Source organism: Medicago truncatula, chromosome 4, assembly GCF_003473485.1.
Source record: "Medicago truncatula cultivar Jemalong A17 chromosome 4, MtrunA17r5.0-ANR, whole genome shotgun sequence".
NCBI classification, from domain to species: domain Eukaryota; kingdom Viridiplantae; phylum Streptophyta; class Magnoliopsida; order Fabales; family Fabaceae; genus Medicago; species Medicago truncatula.
Window position 1 is genome coordinate 47,886,808 of NC_053045.1, and position 22,113 is coordinate 47,908,920.

Below are 22,113 nucleotides of genomic sequence, written 5' to 3' on the forward strand. Positions count from 1 at the left end.
CAACAAGCAACAACATCAATGATTTTATGGAGCTTTTGGGAAAGCCGTAATTCTAAGTTTTGGGAAGGCGTTGACACGTTCCCCTCTCACATTATCTAGCATGTCAACAACACACACTTCACGAATGGTGTTGTATGCAAAAAGCAAGGCAATCAACTCGGAGTACACACCAATAAGTCTCGTGGATAAAACGGCCCAATTCTACGGTTAAATGTAACGTGGATTGCACACTCTATAGTAACAATTCTATTACAGGATTTGGCTCTTATATTCGAGACTCATCGGGAGCACTACTAATAGGTGTCTCAAATTGCACTGTTTTTACCTCTACTTCTTCAAGAGCTGAGGCATCAGGTTTATTTGAGGCTATAAAGTTTTCTATTAACCAAGACATACCTTCTGATGTTTGAATTTGATTGTAAATTTGTTGTCGATAATATTAACTCTCATTCTACTCCAAATAACAAGATAATTGATATCATTACTAGATGTAAGGATCTATTATCATCTCACAATACCTTTATTGTGAGTTATGTCAGAAGACAAACAAATAAAGTTATTCATAATATAGCTAGATCCTCCTTATCTCATCCTGACCCTCATATTTTCTATGTTGTACCCTCTTATTTATACCAGTTAATTATTAATGAAATGATCTAGCTTACTTTTGCTATAAAAAAAAAAAAGACAATTGATATATCACTTAGAAAACAGAATCCTTTCAATTATATTTATATATTGTATAAATGTATATATCTATAAAAGATAATTGATATATCACTTAAAAGATATATCACTTATATTATATTAATATATTTTATAAAGAAGAATCTTTTCAATATTTATAAAGAAGACATCAGAAAGCATTGACTAATGACATTTTATCACGCATTTTATATTGATAAATGTACTTTTTGTATGAATGGATGCAGTTTACCTCTTGAGCAACGGCGTTGTGGCTTGATGTCAGGGTTGTATTTAAAATAGGGTGAAGAGGGTGACTATTCTAGACCCCAAAAATTAAGTATGAAATTGGGGCCTAAAAAAATAGTTTAGGGGTTTAATAAGCAAAAAAATCAAAAACAAAAAAACTTAAATTCTAAAGGATGGTGTTGTTGTTAGTAATGAGATTAGTCCTTTATTTTCCCATTTAGAATTTATCATATGATGTTACTAAAGGGAGTTCAAATTCCTAATTTACAACAGCAAAGTAGCAGCATATAACAAAAAAGAAAGGCACCCGAAACAGAGTTGCAACAACATCGTAAAGAGAAAGAAGAAAAAGAGTTCGAACGACAACTTTGTCGGCGAGCATGGTTATGTTATTTTATTTGTTTTGTTTTATTATTTTATTGTATAATATTGCGGCGAAAAGGTACATCTCGTAATTATAAAAGGAAAAAAAAAATAAAATGTCTGCTGGATTTAAATTTGTTTCTAAAGAAGTAGAAGAGCATTCAAATAATGATGAAATGATCGTAAAAAAAGATAATCTTGAACAATCTAATCATATAACATATTGATGTGGACACAATTATTAATGAATATATAAAAGTACTCATGAGAATTGTTTTGTACGAACATTGAATATTAAATAAAACTTCGATGTTTTTTGTATGAAATCTGATGATTTTATTAGATCATTTTTTAACGCAATAAAAGTTATCATTTTCAAACAAATAATTTTTACACTATAAGAATTCAATTTTTTTATACTCATTAGCTAACACCCAATTTTTAGATTCGCCTTGGGCAACCAAAATATACGAAACGGATGTTTGATACGAGTTGCTAGAGGAATTAAAAGGTCACCTGCCATTAGAAGTCATTAAATTTATTTAGTTTAATGGTTGAAATAAATAACCTGTAAAGCCCCGATACTTTAAAATGGATGATGTTCCGATACTTCTCGATACGTATCCGGAGAGTATCCGAATATTAAATTTTATTTTTTTAAAAAATAATTATCCGATACTTTCCGATACGTCCCGGATACGCGAAGGATACTTCTATTTGTTACGATACGCACAGATAAGTGTGTTTTTTTATATTATTTTGATTTCTGTTTTTTTTGTAATTGAGCTAATAGAGTTGTCTTTGGATGAACCAGATTTGGAAGCTAGTTTGTATCTTGTTGATGGAAATGGAGGAGAGGATATTGAGACGATTAATGTTAACTAAAATAACTTAATTCTTGAATACTGATGTGTTCTTTTTTCGATATAGTGCTTCTTTTTTAGATCGATATAGTATAGCACTAACAATGTTCTTTTTAGATATAGTATAACACCGATGATGCTCTTTTTGGTATATATTGTGTATGTAATTGACTAATCACCACTCTCTTAATCGTCAATATTATTTATATTTATGTCGATGTGTTACGAGCCTATGATTGATTTCTTGTGTTTGTTAATATATTTGCATATTAAAAAATGGTTGTAATACGACACCTAGTCTAGCATTCCTTGTGCTGATTAGGATTCACTGTGATTTTAATAAATTTCATTTTAGTTTCTTAAAAAAAAAAAGGCTATAATTATATTGTGCATTTAATTATATATTTTTTTTATTAACGTATCCCAGCCGTATCGTATCTTGATTTTTGAAATTTTTTCGTATCAGCGTATCGGTGCAGTATCGTATCCGTATCGTATCTCGTATTCGGACTTCACAGAATGAAATTTGAATAAAGTCAAAAGAGTTACCCTCAAAGTCAAAAAGACTAAAACATAATACATGAAAGTGTCAAGGCAAACATCTAATTTTATAAAGAAATTACATGAATGCGTCACCTAAATTAGGCAAGCATTTAATTTCATTCATAAAATAATTTTACTTTTACACAATTACACATGAAATTTTACTATCTTTGTCAAAAAAAATAATATTGGATTAACCGAAATTATTATTAAAAAAAATTATTCTTTATGTATCTAATTTTAATTATTAAATGAAATTATTAGATTAAAAGATATAGACTGTTAGTGTTTGCTTAGACTAACATCCTATTGTGCTTGTGAGCTTAGTTTAGTTGGTGGAAAAAATACATAATATATATGCAAGGTTCGAGATTCAAACTCTGATCCCCACAACAAAAAATGACTAACATCCTATCACAATTTTTTCAATTTTTTACTCGTCTAGTCTTCTGTCTCAATTCTTACATGTCTTCACAAGGATCTCATCAAAATAAAATATAAAAGTAAAATTTTAATTATATCAATATTTGTACGCTATTGAAATTGATTTAAATAACTATATTAAATAAAAGCTTAAATTTGGTCCTCATTTTTTTAAAAACAAATAAAGTCTTTTTTCTAAAGGAACAAATAAAGTCTTTGACCACCACTTTAAAAAAACCGGTTTATGTTGTTTCTTTCGTTGTTTTCTTGTTTATGTTTCCCTTTTCTATACATATTTTTGTAACTCTTTGTTCTTTTCTGGTATACCTTGTGTTAGGAAGGACATTTTGATTGAGTAATATATTTCATTTTAACCTCTTTAAAAAAAATGTGTTCTACTCTATCCATCTCAAATATAAATTGTTTTGAACATTTCATAATATTATGAAATGTAATCAATTGTATAAATATTGTGAGTTTTTTTACCAAATTGTCCTTAATAAATGATATTAATAAGATAAATTAAAGAATTAAAAAAATAAAATAAATGACTAACATTATAATAGAAAAAAGTAACATCAATGTTTCATCTGTATTATAAAACGACTTATAATTTAATTTTTTTTTTCCTTTTCAAAACAACTTATATTTTGATATGAAAAAGTATGATTTATGGTATTTAATTCCTCAAATAGATAAATGACAAAATTCATAATATCTTGTTCAACTGCTAATAAATGACGAAATTAATTTTTTTTTAAGAAGAAATGACGAAATTATTTGGTGGACGTGGTTGGAATTAAAAAAAAATTCTTATGGCACCAACCAAATATCAATGAAAACTCAATAACAGAAAACGGTTACGGAATCAAAAACTCAATAGTCAAATCTTCCTCACCATTTCCTTCAAACTCTTAATTCTTCAATCACTATAAACATTTTGCCGCCTAATTCTTCTTCCTCCGCCGTAAATGACCACCGTGAAATCACTTCCACCGTCACGTAGCACCGCCGTATACCGTACGGTCCAATGCCGACAATTGCCGACGGAAAACCTAGGGTTTCCTACACTCTTCCCACTCAATGCCGGTAGATCGTGCCGCAGTCAGAGAAGCCTAGCACTCTTCTACGACCGTGCGAGATTGAAGGCATACACATTGAAGCCAATTCAGGCTAAGAACGATTCTGAATCGTCTTGCTCGGATAATAACAGTACTTCGTTTTCTGGTACTTTTTTTTCAATTTCAGATTCTTTTTCTTTTCGTAGGATTGAAAAGCTTTCGAGATCTGGAATCTCGAATCTTCAATGTCTTTTTGTGAAATGCTTTTTTTGCTCTGTATTTGTATTCGTATTTTGTATTTGTACTATATATGTTTAGAGTCATCAAGTAATTTCAATTTCAATTCATTTTAAACGAGCTTCATTATACAATCGTATTAGGTGAATTGTCTCATTCAAGAATCTAGAACATTATTATTATTATTATTTTTTTATGATTTTAATCAAATTAAATTAAAATAAATGTCATTTGTTCCCACTGGTTACATGCAATGATATTATAATAATAATTATTAGGAAAGAAAGATGGAGTAGTAAGAGATTCCTATTGAACCATATAAAATAAAATATGTACAGCTATGTGGGTCACACATTCACAATTCAGTAACGTGTAGCTACAGAAACTTTGTAATTTATACTGTGGCAATTGGCCAAATAATCAACTTAAGATGGATGCATCTGTTTGCAGATTGAAAAAACAGATTCTCAATTAGTTCTCAGGAGTTAATAAGTGCTACCGTTTTGATTATTGATTTCTCAGGTAAGAGTCATGAATCATAATCACAAGTAATAGGATGAGTGATGATTAGTGTTGTATAGTTGTTTCTGTTTATCGTTTATCTTTTCCTACGTTTTCGTCCTCATCTATTAAGATAAGATTTGAGTGTTTCTGAGTCATTTGGTTTCAGCTGTCAATGAAACTGGAAATCTGGTCAGCTTGGTTGAATTGTATTTTTAAAGCAAGCATTGAATTTTGATGCATATGTACAAACAGTTGACTTTTTTTGGTCATTCTTAGAGTAGCGATAGGGTAAATGATGATTACAATTTTTGACTGATTTATTATCTAACTAGGTAAAAATCTCCGCCAGATGTCAAATATTGGGAACTCGACGAACATTTTGTGGCATGATTGTCCAGTTCAAAAATGTGATAGACAGCAGCTGCTTCAGCAAAAAGGATGTGTTATATGGCTAACTGGTCTCAGTGGTTCAGGTTTGTGATTTTTTAGGTAGTTAGTGTCCACAATTGTCTGCTTTGTTTCATGAAATCAAGCGAAAATAAAGCACAATTGTGCAGCTATATAAGGTAGTGAAACTTTGCAAAAATAAAGCACAATATAAGGAAGATTCTTGTCCAACTATGCTTACTTCTTGCAGCGCTTTAAGTCATTTTTAAGTTGGATTTATCTTATATTTTGTTTATTTTCAGTCATATTTGCGCCATTTTATCCATTTAGTTTTTCTGTTTTGGCACTTGCTGAGTTGGTATGAGTATAGTGGTAATATTCCTTTGCAAATGGCTGTATCTTCTCATGCATTTATCATGACCAAGTGGTCAAGCAAGAAAATCATCTCAACATTTCAGAAACAACTGTTCTTTCTACTCTACACTCAATTCTCTCAACTTTATCAGAATTCATTCTTAATTATGAGTTCCCTGCCTAATGAGCTTTTAATGTAGTCCTCCTTAAAATCCAAATTCTCATCTCAATTGTTATTAGACCATCAGGCTGGTGCTTACCCGTGGATAAGGCATAATTGTCCTTGAAATGCAGACAAAACTGCCATACAGCTGAATCTGCTAGAATGAGAGCAGTCTATTCAAAAAAGCGCAATGAATCTAACATAATGAAGGAATTGGGTTTTGATCAACTCATGAAAAGCTTATTGGCAATGAGCGCTATGCTCAGAACTCGATTGAAATCACTTCAATGAATTCCTAGGAATTTTCAGCGACTACCGCATTATACTCGGAGGATCTTGATCTCAACCTAGAACTGTTTGTTATTCATCAAGGGCTCAAAAACTGACTTCTACAGATTTGATGGGTTTACCTAGATTCATCTGGAAGGAACAACCGCAAGCAAATTAGGGAACCCACAAGCTGAAGTCCGAACGTGAGCCTGATAAATACAAGAAATGCTTAGGGAAACTATAATTCGACCCAAAACCAGTCTTCTACCCGTACTTCGAAGATCAAGTTTCCTCGATTTGACGGAGTGGTTATACAAGTGTGAACATTTCTTCTCCAAGGACAACACCCACCTGAATCCAAGGTACAGTTGACTTCAATTCATCTTGATGGTAAGGTTTGGTGATGGAGGCACCTTAATTATGTGAGGACTAGGTTTAATATCATCCCAAACTGGCGACACTATACCTCTGATGTTATGTAGTATTTTGGAGACACACAGGAAGTGTGTGCAGTTTCCCTGATAGCAGCAAGCAACACATCACATTGTCCTGTGCCCCGGGTCCAATAAATCTATGATGAATATCAATACCAATGTGCAAGTCCACAAAATTAAGTCTAAAACACAAAGGACTGGGAGTTTCAATGCATCAGAAATGGCTGACAAGATGGAAAAAGTTGTATTATGTATGTTATGTGACGAACCTTTTACTATTGTCACAATTTTAAGCATAAAAACACTCAATTCTTAGTGATAGAGATGGATAAGGAGGAGCTAAAGTGTAAAAGCAGTCCATCGAGTTTGGAGACTGCAGAAAGAACAGTTGCTACTTGCTAGTGTCCATAAAGACTTTGATTAGAGTCTCAAATTATTGAACAAAGATTGTAAGTGGCCCCTATAGGTTGAAGATTTGCTACCATTAGTAGATGATAGTGGCATTGCAAATTATCTCTTGGACCTTCATCTAGTTAAGATATTAAGTTGTAAATTAGAGAACATTAGGCTATTGACAGTCCATGTGATTGATAAAATGTTGGCAGATGCCTCATATAGCTATAGAAGGTTTTCTTGGCAGCTTCAACAACCTAAATTTACGTCTGAGGTGATGGTGTTGCGTTGGAGGTGCAGTGAGTTGGTTTTGGGAGCACAGTGGTTACCCAAGATTGACGCAATCATATGGAATTTTTCAACGCTCCAATTGATTTTTTTTTTCTAGGGAGGGAGCTAAATGCCTAACTCTGTTTTGAAGATTTCCAAACCTTCCGGCAGCAATTTAATCAATACAGAAAGCTTCTATTTTAGATGATGCACAGTTAGTGCTTTGTCTGCATAACTACATCAGCAACCGAGTCATTCTGGCTGCCAATGATAGTGGCAACTCAATCAGCATGGTCGTATAGTAGTTACTAGTTATATGGATCCAGACTTTAGGGTCAAATATGTTTTTAGTACCTATAAAATGATCAACTTTCGTGTTTAGTTCCCATAAAGTTTTGTTGACTTAAATCCCCAGAATATTTTTCGTCAATAATTTTGGTCCCCAAATTCCATCACGTATTGGTTGTGTTACTCCCAAAACCATCATATATAGTTTTTAAGATCTTGGGTTCGCTCTTTGTTCTCCTTGGGACTATGTTCATGTGTGTGATTTGGAGAATTTGAGGATTTTTTTTAATCTTAAAAACCCTAAATTCCAATATTTAATATTATTTCAATTATAACTAATAATAATATGTGTTAATAAATCAGAAACCTTCTACATCATTACAAAAGTTCACGTGGCAAGTGTCGCGTGGACTTTTGTTAGCCACATAGGCTGGGAATTAATAGAAGGATCAAAAGTGTTGATGAAAAATATTTAGGGGACTAAAATTCGGGAAAAATTTATATTATAAGGACTAAAAATGGAAGTTGATGATTTTATAAAGAATAAAAACATAATTAACCCCAGACTTTATTAGCAAGGCTTGAATTAACTATCTCAGCTCTAAGGGCCATCAATGATCAATTCCGATGCATGCCCTCATAATTGAGATGTTCTCAGCTTGCTCCTAGTCCCCAAGCTGATTTTATTTCAAAAGCCACACTCTGATGTTGTCCACCTGTCACAGTTCTGAGTTCCCTGCCTCAGAGTATTGGGTTTTATTGGAATCCTCCCTAAAATTGAAATTCTTGTCTCACACTGTTACTTATCCCTGATATGTTAAAGTAAATACAACAATTGGCAAATGGATTTCCTGTTTCTAAATTTTTCTCTTTTTGATATTGTATGAAAATTGAAATCCGTGAGTTTAATTTATTGAGAGATGTCAGGCTATTCGATTACTTCTCATTCTTTTAGATACCATATGCACACCCTTGAGTTCTGCACTCACTAGTAATTTTTTTTTTTGAAGAAGACTCATTAGTCATTAATTTCAGGAAAAAGTACTCTTGCATGTGCTTTGAGTCAAAGCTTGCACTCCAGAGGAAAACTGACTTACATCCTTGACGGTGACAATATTCGGCATGGTCTAAACCGTGATCTTAGTTTTAGAGCAGAAGATCGTTCAGAAAACATACGAAGGATTGGTGAGGTTCTATTTTCTTCAATAAATATATGTACACTGGATTTCTTGGCTTCATAAATGTTTCCCCTATATGTTCCAATTATATCGTGTTTTGAAAATTTCAGGTGAGGTTGCAAAACTCTTTGCAGATGCTGGTCTTATTTGCATCACTAGTTTGATATCACCCTATCAAAAGGATAGAGATGCTTGCAGAGCACTACTGCCAGAAGGGGATTTCATTGAGGTATGTTCTCGTTATTGTGGTGATCAAAATAATGCAGATAGTTTGGCAGGTACTGTACAATTATAAAACAAATAGGGGTTCTTCATAGCTAATACAATTGCTCACTTGTTGCAGGTTTTCATAGACGTGCCACTACATGTGTGCGAAGCTAGGGACCCAAAGGGCCTATACAAGCTTGCTCGTGCAGGAAAGATCAAAGGTATATTGGTAAAACTTTTCGTATTGGTACTTGCAATCTAATTTGGTATCATCTTCCAATAAGGTGCTATGATCTCGTACTGCTGTATTTGTTATTTTATAATATTAGCATCAGCAGTTCAGCTATATATGCCATGCTTAACTTTTTTTATTTCTAATCAACATTGCGGAGTACCTGTTCCTGTATTGGGGTTGAATTGTGTATTTGTATGCTGTAGGTTTCACTGGTATAGATGATCCATATGAACCACCTTGTTGCTGTGAGGTTTGTATTTTGTATTTTTCATCTTAGTTATGTCAAAGATGAAGAGAATAGCAATAGGAAAGAATTGTTACACTAATTTTTTTCAATACCATTTTGACATGGTCAATAGTGCCTCATTATTACCGTAAAAAATAAAAAAAAATAAAAAAAAAACTGAGTCATCATTTACTGGTTTAAAGATGGTGTTTAAATAATATTGCCAAATAAGAAAATAAATAACTGACTGACTCATTATTGAAATGTTTTAGTTCTACTTGCTTTAATCCAACTTTGAAGGGAAAACTGTTGTCTTTTGCTGAACTTTCGCCTCTGGGATTCTATTCAATGTCTTTTTTCTTCCATTTAATTGATTTCGCTTTTTGTTTTCATTTGTAAAGTTTGCTTCCCTTATTTTGCAGATAATATTACAACAGAAAGGAAGTGACTGTAAGTCCCCTAAAGATATGGCAGAAACAGTGATATCCTATTTGGAGAAGAGTGGACATCTGCAGGCCTGACTTTTCTTTAGAGGGGCCTTTCTTTTTTGTTTGCTATAATGGGGTTTTAAAGGGTCCTTTCTCGTAGCCTGTAGTTAAATTGTGTTGTAGATTTTGGCACATAAAAAGTTGTTCCTTCCAGCTGCAAGGAAATCATCGTTTCCTGCACATCTGCTTCTGTACTAAATCATAAGATGGAGAGCCATGGGGAAGGATTTATAAGTTGGTGCTGATTGACATAAGCACATAGGAAGAAAGGATTTAGTATATGTGATTTGTGTCTTTTAGCCAATATTGGATGTTTGGAATGTATAGCGCTGTGTAGGTATGCAACTAGGGAGTTCTTATGATTTCTGTGTGGTACCGATGCCTGGTACTGCATAGGGATTGAGATTATATTGAGATACATGAAATGTACTAGTAAATTATTCTTCAAAGTTAACTAGCATTGGTTGACTACTCTTAAAAAAAAAAAACTTTGAGTTGACTTTTACACCTTTGAAAATTGTCTAGCTAATAATTCAAAATGCTATAGTGGATAGGAAGTTAGTTTTTAACAAAAAAATAAAATATTGTTCTTAGAGGAGATCCCGAGTTTGGGGTGCTGTTGAAATGGTGAACAAAAGTACTTATGCTTTGGTAAGCCTTACTACTTTCTTGGTTCTTGTTTATTGGCATTGAAGTTTGAACAACACAGTAATAACCTGTTTGTTTGTACCATGACAAGAGTGTGGGCGTGCGTTGTATGCGAAGATACACTTTGCAACTTCTATTTTCACATCAAAATTTGTCTTGAAACATGAAAATCAAAACATGGCCATAGTTCCAAACCATACAAAGACAGTCAGGAAGTGCAGAATCAATAGTTATGAAATCAAGATCAGTAAAGAAAATTAATAAATTAGAATGCATTCATTGCTAAGAGCGTTATGTTCTCAAAAGGGCATGAATGAAAAAATTCAAGGATGATATATGTTGTTTTAAAGCCTTGCCTATCGTGAGCATTGAACATGTTACGTCACTCAACAAATTTTCCCAGTGTTTGACTGTTTGGTTTGAAAAAATGACTGACTCGTAGGTTGAACTGGTTGATGGTCTGCCATCTTCACTTATCTAGTCTAGAAGAAGAAAAGAAAATTGGGTGTAGTATTAACAAGAAAAGCTTCCGTAACAATTCATCTCATACCATATCACTTATAAATAAAAATTTAATAAGATTTGCTAAATGATTAAGAGTGAGTTCCTGGAGTACTAGTTTACATCAGAAAGAGGCAAAAAATACAATATCACCTCGTCTTTGCATATGATTATAAGCAGACAAAAAGCAGAGAACAAATGGCATGGTTACAGACACGGTAGCAGACATGACAATATGAAAAGTATTAGACCATCTCCTTTCTTGAAGAGCCCAACGTGTATTGACAAAGTGAGTAACACTATCCACCATCATTGCTACCACATTTTTTATCATCATTGAACATCAATGTGTGCTTGTTGAAGAGGAATAAGGAATATTGTTGTGATGATGATTGAGAAAAGTTAAGTATAATAAAGGAAGAGAATCGATTCTAGGTTTGTGCTTACGGGAACTGGCAGTTTATAAAGAGACGTTGTTTCCGGGATGTTTCCTCAATTTTATCTTTTGTTTTTGAGGGAAACGGTTTTTTTTTTTAGAGTAACTTATACAAGGGGAGGTTATTTATTATCAATAATTTCATGTAAGTGACGAGGATGCTTGTTGGATAAATCAAAGCAGAAACAATTTCAGTACAATTTGTTTTCAAATTTTAGGAAAAATTTGTTTTAAATTCGGCTACGGTTTAAATTTAAAAAGAATTTGTTTCAAGTTTACTAGATTTATCCAATTAATTGTTTTGATTCAAGAGGATGAGGATGAGAGTTTTATTCTAAAATATTTAAAAAACATGTTTTTTTTTTGACAGAATTTTAAAAACATGTTTGTTTCGTTAACATTATAATATCCTCGTAAACATTATTGTAGGAAGGTTAATTCCAGTAGTTGTTACACTTAAAATTATTCTCATCTTTATGAGAACCTTATTCCCAGCTTTATATTTAGGAAAGTTTTCTTATTGTCAAGAATATTTTATACTAAGGAATCAAATTTAATAAACTTATGACAAACATTTTTTTTAAGGAGAACTTATAACAAACATAAAAATACATATTTATATCGTTTTATTTTCAAGAATTTACGAAAATAACTTGAAAAAACCCCTCTAAAATATAATAACTTGAAACAAGTGCACCTTAATTAATATGAATTCAGTAAAATAATAGAAACATCACATATCCGCATGTATCGATTTTCCACCGTCTATTCCCGATGTATCTAAAAAGTACGGGACACTTGTTTTTTTTTAAAAAGTAAGATTTAATATCCAAATACTCTCCAAATATGTATCGGAAAGTATTCGGTGCATGATACGTATCAAATACCGAGATACCAGTACGTTATCCATTTTTCACTTATGAGAAATGAATTCTCTCGTCTAATTCTCATGTTCATGTCAATTGTCAAGTATAGGTGCTCTAGCTTTATTCATTTAAAGTCTCGTAACTATTGTTGGCGTGTATATTGTTTTTTTTTTTTTTTTTGAGTTGTGGTGCATCTAGCTTAGTTAGCACCTCACTCCAGCTAAACTATCTTGTATGCACTAAACTATTGAAATACCATTGTTTATCCTACGGTATTAATTACATTTTGGAGATTTAAAAATTTGGAGTTAACCTTAGACAAGCTGCAATGCAAATTTTTAAACTTGGACAAGCTGCAATGCAAATTTCAGCCTTTGATGTTTGTTCTTGTCTAGGTGAAGTTGCAAGCAGTGACAGCCAAATTAAAAGAAAAAAAATAAAGAAAAGCTTCCAATTGTTCTTGTATGCGGTAGAGAATGCAGATTCTAAAAATTCTTAGACAACCTACGGAAATTACATAGTTTTGGATTTAGTGTGTTGAAATTAAGTACTACAAATCAATCAGAAAGATATAGTATTTCGGATCAAACATAAAACACATACAAAAACATGATGTTTCCAAGAAAAAACAAAATACTGAAAACAAAGGGTTACAATGAAGGAAGGTGATAGGTCGGAGGATTCAAAACCAACGACAGGAAGACAAAGACTACATACAGTGGGGATAAAGGCCAAAATCTGCAAGGGGAGGTGTTTGTCTTCAACTTCTTTCTGTATGCAGGGGTTGAGTCTTTTCTTGTAAAAGGAAGGAGAGTGTGGGAGTAGGAGCTACAAAATTCTGTATGCTTAAAAGGAAGGAGAGCGGAGAGCGTGGCAGGGGCGAAACCACGCTGTAGGATGGAGGTGCTCGAGCCTCCACAGCAACACACATAAGAGTATGAAAAACTTATTGACACTCATTTTATGATCAACAATGCCTTGCACTAATAAAACACTAATAAAAACTAATGTCACTGATAAAAATACAAGATATTTTTTTATAGCTAAATAAATAATTTATAACTACATTGTTTTGAGGTACAAAAAGCCACTAACAAATCAACAATTTTTATCATCAAGATACACATAAATAGCATTGAAGTAAAAACTATAATAATTCAAAGCCAACGTCAGTATTGATGTTTGACCTGCATCTCCGAAGACACTATCAGTGTTTGATTTTGATCTTAGCCTGCATCTCCTTGGCCATGGACGGTAACCACCTTTCTCCCCTAATTTTTTTCAATTTCTCAATTCTTTCCTCCTCTCTCTTGGCTTTAGCTTTTGCTGCTGCATCTTTAGCTTCTAGTCTAGCCAATGATTTCTTGTATGCATCATTTGCTGCAGCAATTAAATCATTTCCATCTACAGCAATAGATCGAATCCGTCTTCTAAACTGTTGAGGTAGCAAATAGTCATTAAGAAAACAAACAAAATACATTATAATCAAGCAACACACACAGACATCTATGGATTAACTAGTACACCTTCTTTGATTTCTCATCAATATCTTCTCCCGGAACTAGTTTAGGTCGTTTCATTGGCGGTTGGGGTTCATCTGCAGCCATATAGATGTAAGCGTAAACAACATATGCAAATGTGGTTCGGTAAAATAGCAATATAAATCACAAAATTGATAATTTTCCAACCCCTTACACAATATTTATTTAACTTAAAAGTAAAAAATCATCTCGAATTTCCATCAAACCCATACTGTAACCAGTTTGTGTGAATGTGAAAAATAAAAATCAGTTTGGAGTCTGGGTTGCACACCATATCATGGCAACATGTTGCATCAAATTTACGGTGTTTGTGTTTAGTTCCTCAAACCATTAATATCTAAAAATATATTACGACAAGTAAACTACTCCCTCCGTCCTAATTTATAAGCAAAAAACAGTAATTCACACTTATTAAGAAAACTAACACTTAGTGATTTGAGGTATAATTTTTTGTGTTCTCCTTGGAATAAGTTTCATGGAAAGATGTAAAAATAATTCTCATTGGTTAAAAATTATGGAGAAAATAAAAAGGAGAACAAATTGAATGCAATTTGCATTTAATTTTACATTGGAAAAGATGATTTGGTTGAAAAAACATAATAATAGCATAAAAATTAGTCTTTTTTGCTTATATTTTGAGACAAAGAATATGAGATTTTTTTGCTTATATTTTAGGACGGAGGGAGTAGTTGTTACGGCCTGTCAAAAAAAAAAAAAGTTGTTACGACTTAGCACCAACGACGGAAAAGCCTCCATTCACTTCACTGAAATGGGATTTTGTAGAGAATTTGACATATGGTTACTCCAAACCAAAATCAATTTTGTCTCTAATAAAATAATGCTTTTGCTGTTTTGTTTGAGTTGAAAATTCTAAACTAAGTTTTACTTCAAACTTATTTTTGAGAAAAAAAAAATTCTCAGCATATATTGTTTAACTAAATTAATTTTTAATCATAATCAACTAATATCATCCCAAATCAATGTCACAAACACTGGTCCAGTCCAAGTAATAGCTTGGACCATTATTCAGGGTTTAGTTGGCAATTCAGTAGTAAGTTATAGCATAGGTCCCCAAAGCATGCTTTTCTGGAGTGACTTATGCACAATGATAACCTCTCAGAGTGGTTAACAAACTAGTCAACAGATTATAGAAATGCAGTACCACATTGCAATATAACATGCATAAAACAGTGTAAAACAAGTATCATCTTATGAATTCTGATGACAACAATCAAACAAAAGATTCCAGAATGAATAAAGAGATGCATGGCATGCTCATCTGGGCTCCACTTCTTAACCACAGACAAAGGGCAGGGTGTGTAAGCATAAGTACTATTCTGAAAGATAGAAGAAAAAAAAAAAGCACTTCTGCTTTAGCTTACAGCCCAATCAGTGGCTTTTACCCAATTCAGCTTTTTTCTTGTTTCAGAGAAATTTGTATATAAATGTCAAAGAACAATGGTGACTGGTTAGTGGTTTACCTGCTACCAGAAACACTACAAAAAGCCAACTTTTAACAAGAAAAATAGGAACCATTACCAACCAGCAAAGTCCAAAACTATCCAAAATCTAAAATCAATTTTTTTATAGCTATATATCATAGAATTGAAGCTGATCTTAACAAGCCAATTTACCTGCATGATCAAAAACTATTCCTGGTTTAGAATGTCTAAACAAGCGAATACCGCAATCATCGACATTAGGATCCTCATCTAGGACAGGAATAGGTTCTTTCACTATCTCAATTGTATTTTCCAATATGTCATCCAAAAGCTTTAGTGCCTGTCAATAAACATAAATCATCTAAACCAAAAACCAGAAGAAAAAAAAAAGTACAATACAGAACTATTAATGATGAACAATAATTTGCAAAAGAAGAAAAAAACCTACAAACGTAATTCAAATTCCACTAAACAAAAAAACATGAACTTGGTAATAAAAACTGAATTTTGTTTTGTGGGCATTGGTAATCACAAAAAATACCAAAATCCTAATTATTTTTTTTTGCAAAAATTAAATGAATAAATAGGATCTTAATTAGAAATTTCAACTTAATTAACATAAAAATGAGAAATTTAGAATTGGACCTTAAGTTGGTAGTGCTTAATCTTTGGGGATTTAGGGTTTTGATTATCATTATGCTTCTTCTTGGTGTCATTGTTGTTGGTGGCGGAAAATCCATTCATGAAGGAAGTGACATAGGAGGATGTTCCAGCAACGGAATCAATGGCTGCTTTCCATGCTGCGTCACCGTCTTCATCGCCACTGCTGCTACAGTAGCCATTGTTGAGTTCTTCTTCTGCCATTGTTTACTCTTTCAGGTTTCGTTTCATGAGAACGTTGGTGAGTGAGATGATAGTGAAAGAAAATTGGGCTTTCTTTGGGCTATGGTTCGTTTTAGGCCCAATTTGTAAACAATTGAATAGAGAAAGTTGCTCAATAGGTACTTCAATTTTACTTTTGACCGGGGTTGTAAGTTTTTGTGTGTAAGATTTGATCGGATCATAACTCTCGATTGACTACTTTTAATCAAGTGAGAAATTCTGAGGTGAAATAGTAGACTTTTACTATGAGAATTTAAACTACTTTTTTTTTTTTACACTTATTAAAGTAATTGTAAAAAACAACTGAAAGCTAGAAAAAAAAAAGGAAAAAAGCCAATAATTCTAAACAAATTTAAGACCACTCCTAACTTTAGAGTAGTCTACTTTCATAGAGAGTTTAATATAATTTTTAAGTTAATATTATATCAGCAGTGTTATATGTCCCAAATAATGTTTCGGGAAATTTCAGAGTGTGTGTATTTTCTAGTTTTATAAGAGAAACTTCATAAGTCTTGTGGAAAACATGTGGGAGAGGGGTGAATGCATGTGGACCAGGGGTGATAATCAGTCAATCAAAATTATTCGCAAACAATTTTTGATGGAATGTTTCGCTTTACTTAACAATATCAAGAATTGCTCGCGAATAATTTTGATTGGCTGATTATCACCCCTGATCCACATGTATTCACCCCTAGCCCACATGTTTTTTACAAGACTTATAATTTCACTTATAAAACTAGAAAATACACACACTCATAAAATTTCCCAAACCATTATTCGGCACATGCACCGCTGGATTATATATTTATGGTTTGGATGTAATCAAAGTAAAAGTCATATTCAGTTGCAATAACTATGACCAAGATATTGTCTTTATCTGAATCGAACTTATTGTCTCCTGAAATTTTAGCATCAAATGAACTGACTTTGTGTTGGTTTGGTTTCACACGTTCATCTGATTTTTCACCGTGATTTCCACAAGATACAAAGTATAGCTTCCATGTTGGTGTGGTTTTCAAACTTGGTTTTAAGGGATGCCGAACGAAACACGTTATTGGTTTCATCACTTACATTGCCTACATTATGCACATTATCTTCTTAATATCAAATACCAAACACCTTCCCTAAGACGTCTTTGGTATTTGCAGACTGGATAAAGTTAGAATAAAAGGTACAATAGTTTTGTGATGTTGCAATACGGGACCTAGTGGCGGGTGTAACATTTTGTGCAACATTTTTTCCTTCTTCTTATGTCTTTTTTTTTTTTTTGACAGTGACCGGGGTTTAAACACCGAACATTACATATATTATGCATTATCTGAACTAACTGAGCTAAGCTCACGAGAACCTTCTTATATTTCATGATTATTCTCAAGGACCTCATTTGGTGCATCACATTTTTGTGTATCACAGGGTTTATCATATAAAATAAGTATTGGCAACTCTTTTAAAAAGAAAAAAAAAGTTGGGCCATGCATTTATATATCAATCAATTCAAACTCCTTAATTTGGTTTTTTTATTATTATTACTGACAATAATTTTCTTGTTAAGAAGATCCTATATTATCAATTCAAAAGCTTCATATTCATACTAGAACCATGATGATATTCAAAAAAACATTTAATCCAAGTCCAAAAATTCCTTGATTAAGAGTTTTTTATTTTCTTTTTCTTCTTTGCGTCTTAAAGATATTGAATAGAAAGAACTATTTTTCTTTCCATTAAAATTTTGAAAGTGAACATTTAAATATCCTTCAAAACACAAGTAAATAGATTTGAAACATATAAAATGCAGTTAATCTTTTTGAAAGATAAACAAATGAAAATCCAAATTGTATTCTTTGGGTTTATAATGCCAAAATTTCAAGTCGGCTCACTCGTCTTACCCCAATAAAATGAATTCAGAATTTGTTTGACTCCATAAGATAAAGATATCAAAAATAAAGGATTTCTCCATAATGGCCATGTATGGTTGACGGGTATTTTAAAAAAAGGATTGGCTTATTTTGGTAAATACATCTAACCAACTCCAATCCTTTTACCGATTAACATCTTAGAAGACATAAAAAAAAAAATATATGTTTTAAATATAAGTAAAAAAAAAGTTAAATAAAGTAGAAGTATTTGGTTCAAATTTTTAATCAAATACATTAATTTTATTAACTTTTTTGCTTATATTTGAGATCGAAGTAATATATTAAAAAAAAATTGTTATACTTTTAGAACATTTACCACACCTTTCAAAACATAGTAACTATTATTTCATCAGCTCCTATTTACATATCGTTTTTAGACTCTTTTACACATATCAGAACAATCAATAAGCTTTGTTACTTTTAAATCCCATTATTTCTCTTTTAAAATAGACATAATTTATTTTTTTGAAGAAGTTAAAATAGAAATAGATATAATTTATTATTTCACTTCATCTATTTCCCTTTGTAATAATATTATATATGATTATCGATATTAATATTATTGATAATTCTATAACTAATATTGTATTGAACTATAAAAATGATCGAAAAATATTTGTATACTAGTTTGAACACCCGTGCCAAGCACGGGCTAGAATTTCGGCATATCTAATGGAGAGAATATTGTGATGTATCAAGTGTCAATTAAAATTCCCGTGACTTAGTTCAACTGGTATGGACAATGCATAATATATGGAAGGTCTGGGGTTCAAACCTCGGACACCACAAAAAAATAGTGTCATTTAAATCTCATTGGATAAAATATTGGAGGTCGAAGAACAAATAAGTGGAAAAAAAAACTCATACTAAAGCCTTAAAATTTTGGAAGAAGATGCGACATCATTCTCACCTGTGTGGTTGTTTTTTCTGCAATGTGTCGAATCACACAAGTGTTGTCTCCCCCGTAAGTTCCAATGGTGATATCATATACGCTTCAACATTTTTGGGGAGTGGAAGTGCTTCGTGGTGGTGGATCGCGGACACAAAGAGTATCGTATTTAATTGAGAGATGGTAATGTGTCAAGTGTGGGTTAAAATAACATATTGAATGCCATATAATAGATATTGAATAACATATCAGTGGAATGACTCATAATCTCTTAAGATTTTGAATGTAACTGTGATGTCAATCTCACTTGTGTGCTTGCTTTTAGTCTAATGTTATGATACAATCCAATACAGGTTCCCACAAAAGTCTCAACATTATTATGATTTGTTTTGTTAGTGTTGTGGTGTCATTTGTTAAATTTTGTATCTTAAATTTTAGTTTTGAGATGTCATTCGCTTCCATGCAATTTTTTTATTCAACCTCTATTATTTTAAATTTCTTTAGTTTTAGTCTTTGGTCTGATTTGACAATGGGAAAATGTAGACGTGTTCTACTAAGTTGACAAAATACACTTATTAGATATTTTAAATTGATGTGACATTTTTTGAATGAATCTATTATTTTGGTAGCATGATTACCCATTAATTTTCAACACCTTCAACAAATTCATAAAATTATCAGCATCTCATTCTATTCCCTATACTCTCACGAATAAAGCACACACTCCTAAGTTTTTCCCTTATTATTTCTCTCTTGTACACATTTCTTTTTCATCTTCTTTCTTTTTCTAATTTACTTTCTCTTTTCTCTTGAAAGAAAGGAACAAAGACATCCTCTATGAAACTATCACCAACCACATTTTTTACCATGTTGTGCCTTTGAGCTTATTTGATTATCACATCATATCACAAATACATACGGTCTCACACCTGAGGGGTAGACGTTAATGTGTCATGTATGATTTAAACTTCTACATTATATGTAAGAGTAGACAATAAGCAAACATATAAATGAGATGACTAATATATCCAATGTCTTAAGATTTTAGGTTTAAATGTGATGTGAATTTCACATGTGGGATTTCTCTTAGTCAAATGTGATGATCAAACTCATTGTAGGCACTCTAAGAACTCCAAACATCATGATGAACTGTTTTGATAGTTTTTGGATTTCATTTGCATAAGTTTTTTGATATTAAATATACATTTTTGGATGTCATTCACTTTCATTCAAATGTTTTTATTCAACCTCTATTATTTAAAATTCTTTCACTTTTGCTCTTTGGGAGATCTAACAATAAAAAAATGCATGTGTTTTGCCGAGTTGACAAAACGATATTTTAAAATTATGTGACATTTTTCAATTGAGTCTTTTTTTTTTTCTGTTGGTGAAATAACTACTCATAAATTTTTAACTCCTTCAACTAAACCATAAAATTACCAATAACTCACTTTATTTTCAATACTTTCACGGACGAAACACACACTATTTTTTTCTTCCAATCATTTATCTCATTTTCAAATTACTTTTTCGTATTCTTTCTTTTTACAATTTCCTTTCTCTCTTTTCATGAAATTTAGAATCATAAACCTCTCTCGATGAAATCACCATGAATCCACCTTTTTAATCATGTTATACTCCCTTCGTCCCGGATTAACTGAGTCATTTGTTCATTTCATACATATTAAGAAGAACGTATAAATGAAGGAGAGAGAAGGTTTTAAGTGCTCTTGTTAAGTATTGGTGCATTCTCCACTGTTAGAAATGCAAAGTGGAATATATTGAATTGAGAGTGATGAAAGTAGTATTAATCAGTGTTATAAAGAGAAAAAAAGTAATTAATATTGCATTGAAAAATGAAATGACTCAGATATTTTGGGACACTTTGTTTTTGCAAATGACTCAGTTATTATGAGACGGAGTGAGTACCTCCGCCCGACCTTATTTGGTTGTGTCACCGGATCATAGACGCATAGTCTCACAATTAAGAGAGATATGTTATTGTGTCAATTGTAATTTAAATTTTCACATTAGATGCAAGAGTAGATGTTGAGACACTTATAAATGAGATGACCAATATAAGTAGATGTTTAATTTTTATATTGAATTTAAATTTTTTGTTGTTGTTCACTTCCGTGTAATTTATTTTTTTTATCAATCCCTATTATTTTAAATTTCTGTACCTTTTGTCTTTGGTGAGATTTAACCATAGAAAAACTCTAATGTGTTATGCTGAATTAACAAAATGTGTGCTTATTAGAATTTTTTAAATGTTATCGTGTTTTTTTTAATTAAGTATAATTTTTGGGTAAATTAATTACTCAAAAATCTTGAACTTCTTCGACTCGCTTTATTCTTTATAATATCGTGGACAAAACACAACTTTTTTACAGGTATCATTTATCTCAATCTAAAAATAATATCTAATTTTCTTTCTCACTTCTCATGAAAGAAAGGAACCTCTGTTTGACCCTATTTGACTATGTCATATATTTACGGACGCGGGAGTCACACAATTGGGGGAGAAATGCTAATATATCAAATATGAGTTAAAGTTCTACAATTGATGGAATAGTAGATGTTGAATAACATATAAGTGAGATGACACACATATATGTCCCAAGATAATTTGAATGAAGATATAATATTAATCTCACGTGTGTCATTTCTCATAGTCTAATAGGATGATACAACCCAATGCAAGCTCTATGGGAAGCACAAACATTATAATGATTTTTTTTTTTTGACAAAACATTACAATGATTTGCTTTGTTAGTTCATTTGTTTATTATTTTATCTTTGATACTTTGAATGTCATTCGTTTTCATGCAATTTTTTTTTATTCAGCCTTTATTATTTCAAATTTCTTCACCCTTTTTAGAGTTTGGGCAAATGAGAAAGCTAGTTATGAGATATCAACATAGATGAGAAGTCGTAACTTTCTCTTGATGCCCTTGCATTTTATTCCTTTATTAAAAAAATAATCATCTTTGGTCATTTGTGGGATCTCACAAAAGGAAAACATAGATGTATTATACTAAGTTAACAAAGTACATGTTTATTAGACATTTTAAATTGATATATTTTGAATAACTCGAATATTTTGGTAGTATAATTACTCAAAAATCTACAACTTCTTCAACAAACCCATAAAATTAACATCAACTTATTA

At 31.9% G+C, this 22,113-nt stretch overlaps 2 protein-coding genes across 4 annotated transcripts; one reads left to right on the forward strand and one right to left on the reverse strand.

Annotated features, from left to right (window-relative positions):
- Positions 1-3,906: 3,906 nt before the first annotated feature.
- LOC11407258 (adenylyl-sulfate kinase, chloroplastic) lies at positions 3,907-10,325 on the forward strand. 3 transcript variants are annotated; one of them, XM_039833634.1, is made up of 7 exons: positions 3,907-4,352; positions 5,260-5,400; positions 8,522-8,671; positions 8,775-8,893; positions 9,008-9,092; positions 9,310-9,356; positions 9,755-10,325. In XM_039833634.1, the coding sequence occupies exons 1-7, from the start codon at positions 4,097-4,099 to the stop codon at positions 9,851-9,853; spliced, it is 897 nt and encodes a 298-aa protein (XP_039689568.1). In that variant the 5' UTR covers positions 3,907-4,096; the 3' UTR covers positions 9,854-10,325. The 3 variants fall into 3 exon arrangements, with proteins under 3 accessions (XP_039689568.1, XP_039689569.1, XP_039689570.1); XM_039833635.1 differs by lacking the exon at positions 3,907-4,352 and adding an exon at positions 4,764-4,945; XM_039833636.1 differs by lacking the exon at positions 3,907-4,352 and adding an exon at positions 4,764-4,945 and having other exon boundaries at positions 5,277-5,400.
- A 2,924-nt stretch (positions 10,326-13,249) lies between these two features.
- LOC11407259 (uncharacterized) lies at positions 13,250-16,160 on the reverse strand. Its single transcript, XM_003608477.4, is given in 5 exon segments — positions 13,250-13,552; positions 13,554-13,706; positions 13,798-13,868; positions 15,447-15,594; positions 15,900-16,160. Coding segments are annotated over 5 exon segments (774 nt in total). The 5' UTR covers positions 16,119-16,160; the 3' UTR covers positions 13,250-13,369.
- Between the last annotated feature and the right edge of the window lie 5,953 nt (positions 16,161-22,113).

Coding starts and splice junctions, on each gene's coding strand:
- LOC11407258 (XM_039833634.1), top strand. CDS start 4,097: ATGACCACCGTGAAATCACTTCCACCGTCACGTAGCACCGCCGTATAC. Junction 5,401..8,521: donor AACTGGTCTCAGTGGTTCAG/GTTTGTGATTTT, acceptor CATTAATTTCAG/GAAAAAGTACTCTTGCATGT. Junction 8,672..8,774: donor AGAAAACATACGAAGGATTG/GTGAGGTTCTAT, acceptor TGAAAATTTCAG/GTGAGGTTGCAAAACTCTTT.